Raw genomic sequence first — 2,601 nt, forward strand, 5'->3', positions numbered from 1 at the left:
CTACGAAACCGAATTTGTCCAAAGAATTTACGGAATAAACCCAAGAAAATATCAGCTGCTGGGGGAGTTTCCCAGCGACACCTGTTCCTCCGAAACCAGATTTTTTAGCGGCAGGTTTCAAACCTTTTTCCAGGTTGAGTTCCTTCGAAAGGCGAGATCCTGCTGGAAGCGGAAAGCGGAGCAACGGGCGGAGCCTGGACACGCTCTTCGCGCCCCAAACTGGGACCAGTGCCACCGACTGGGGGGCTTGGAGGAGCATCCTGCACGGTAGTGTCCCCCCACCAGCGAGACACGGGGGCTGTGACATCCAGGGGGACGTTAAAGGATCGAGAAGCGGGGAAAACCCACAGGAGGGGAAAATTCACCTGAAGCAAACCCAAAAAAGGGGAAAAAAGTGGCAGAAAAAAACTGGGTGCAACACCCGAGCTGAGCAAAAGGGACAAAATTCCCCAGCTGGCCTCGGATTGATTTTTTTATTTCTTCCATCTCCACCTCCCGGGGTGTTGTAGCGTTGAGCAGGGGGCACTCGGAGCCAGTCCCGTCCCCGGGGCAGCCTCCCTTCCTTCTCTTCGCCCCCAGAACCTCCAGCATCCCCAGTGGTACCCAGCATCCCCAGTGCCTCCCAGTTCACCCCAGCGGTCTGAAGAACCCCCCCAGTATCCCCCAGTTCCCTCCCAGTTCCCTCCAGTGCTCCCAGTGTCCCCCCCCCATCCCCCCGCCCCCACCACCGCCGGGGGGGTTAAAAGCCTCCTCCCTGCTTCCACCCCCGCTGTTTGTCCTCCTCCTCCTCAAACAAAGGCGTCCCGGGCGGATCTGTTGCCACAGCGCGCCCCAAACACCACGGGGGCCAGCACCGCGCAGGAAGGAGCCGCCGGCATTGAGATGCCCCGGGATGAGCGGCCGGCGGTGGGTGGAAGTTATTTTTTTTTCCCCCCCTCCCGTGCACCAATGACGGCCCCGGTGCCGTTCCATTTATTGTTTCCTTCCTGTTGCAGGATGAAACCCGGGTGTTTGCTGCTTTGTTTGTCTTTGGCGGCTCCACCCAGGAGGTATCGGAGGGTGTGAGGCAGCGAAGTCCAACCTTAGGGACTGATAATGCCGGGACCTGGCAGGAATTCGGCCACTCCCGCAGGTGACGGGCTCAAAATGGTGAAATATTGGATGGTCTGCCTCCTTTTCCACTTCAAAATACATAGAAATAACGTGAAAAATTAAAAAAAAAACCCATGGAAGGGTCTAAATAAAGGAGGGTGATGTTGTGCTGGAGGTTTTGGGGCTCTGAAGGGTAAAATGAGGATGTATGATGGCGCGAGGACGGGGGAACACCTCGGGTCTCCTCCCTCCTTGGGAGCGCTGATGACGGGAGCAGAGAGAAAGAGCAGAGAGAAAAAAAAAAAAAAACTCCCCGGAAGGAAATCAGCCGGATAATAACACCCTGAGCCGGAGGAGCAGGCTTACACCGCGACGTGAAACATCGTGAGCCTTCCCCAGGTCGTCTCCGAGCGCGGTCAGAGCGACCTGAGCGCCCCACAATCCAAATTCGATACAAACCTTCCAAAAACGCAGATGCCATGGAACCAGAGATGGAATATCGACAATTATTGACCCCAAGGAGCCCCGGGAGGGTCGAAAGGCTCATGGCCAGCCCGTCGCCTCCACGGAGCTTTCTGCTCACCTCAGCGCGCGGCTCAGCTTGTCGTAGTTCATTTGGGGTTTGCATTTCCTGCGGCCCCAGAGCCGAGCCACTTCGTCAGGGTCTTTGATGACGAATTCTCCGTATTCGCCCTGCTGCCAGGCGATGACATGACGGAATTCCTCCTTCTGCAGCAGCTCCAGGATGAAATGCCACAGCTGGATCTGGCGCGAGCCCGGGCTGGACTCTGTCTTGTAAGCCCATTCTGGGAAATGATAACCTTGGGGAAAAAAAAAAATATAAAAAAAAAAAAAAGTCTAGGAGAAAAGATTTCAAAGACCCAAAATTTTCAAGTCCCAGCTGTGGCATAATTAGCATTAAATTTTGTAGCAGTGATGTGGGAGAGTAAACAGAAAATTGAATACAGAGGTAGGGGTTGAAATTCTATCAAACATTCACCGTGGGAGCAGAGGAACCCAGCGCTCTTCCCTCCTTTGAGCCCCTCTCCTTGGCAACCCCCAAATAAAATGGTAAAAACCAAAAAAGCAGCAGAAAAAAAAACCCAAAAAGCTTCAGGAGTTGCTCCAGTTTGGACTCCAGGTGGTTAAAATAAAACAAAATCACCCGGATCGGAGCGGTTGGTGCGCTGCTATCGAGGGGGGGCGAGGGCGGAGAGCCTCCGCCCCCCAAATTCGGAGCCTGCTCCAGATTTCAGCCGCGCCGGCAGATGTTTCTGAGCGGCTGCCAAGTTCGGCTTTCTCTGAAAAGTTTCCCAGCACAACTCCTAACGCCAGGCTTTGGGTTTGAATTTTTTTTTTTTTTTCCCAAATCATCGTGGCCACAAATTTCAAGGTTCTGGCAGCAGGGAAAGGAATCGCATCACGCTTCCCAACGCCGCCCCCAGCGCTATCGCAGGCGAAAAAAAAAAAAAAACCCAGTCCCGAGCTGCACCACGCCGGGGGGGGGTC

The 2,601-nt window shown here is 54.4% G+C and overlaps 1 protein-coding gene across 1 annotated transcript in view; it reads right to left on the reverse strand.

Annotated features, from left to right (window-relative positions):
* The window catches only part of LOC104472007 (ETS translocation variant 3), a gene marked incomplete at its 3' end in the record, with an annotated part of 3,156 nt that overhangs the window by 268 nt on the left and 287 nt on the right, over nt 1-2,601 (reverse strand). Inside the window, exon 2 of the mRNA XM_010087535.1 lies at nt 1,676-1,913. Coding sequence (XP_010085837.1) covers nt 1,676-1,913 — 238 coding nt within the window. The remainder of the gene's footprint in view (nt 1-1,675; nt 1,914-2,601) is intronic.

Source organism: Pterocles gutturalis, unplaced genomic scaffold (assembly GCF_000699245.1).
Source record: "Pterocles gutturalis isolate BGI_N339 unplaced genomic scaffold, ASM69924v1 scaffold17021, whole genome shotgun sequence".
Lineage (NCBI taxonomy): Eukaryota > Metazoa > Chordata > Aves > Pterocliformes > Pteroclidae > Pterocles > Pterocles gutturalis.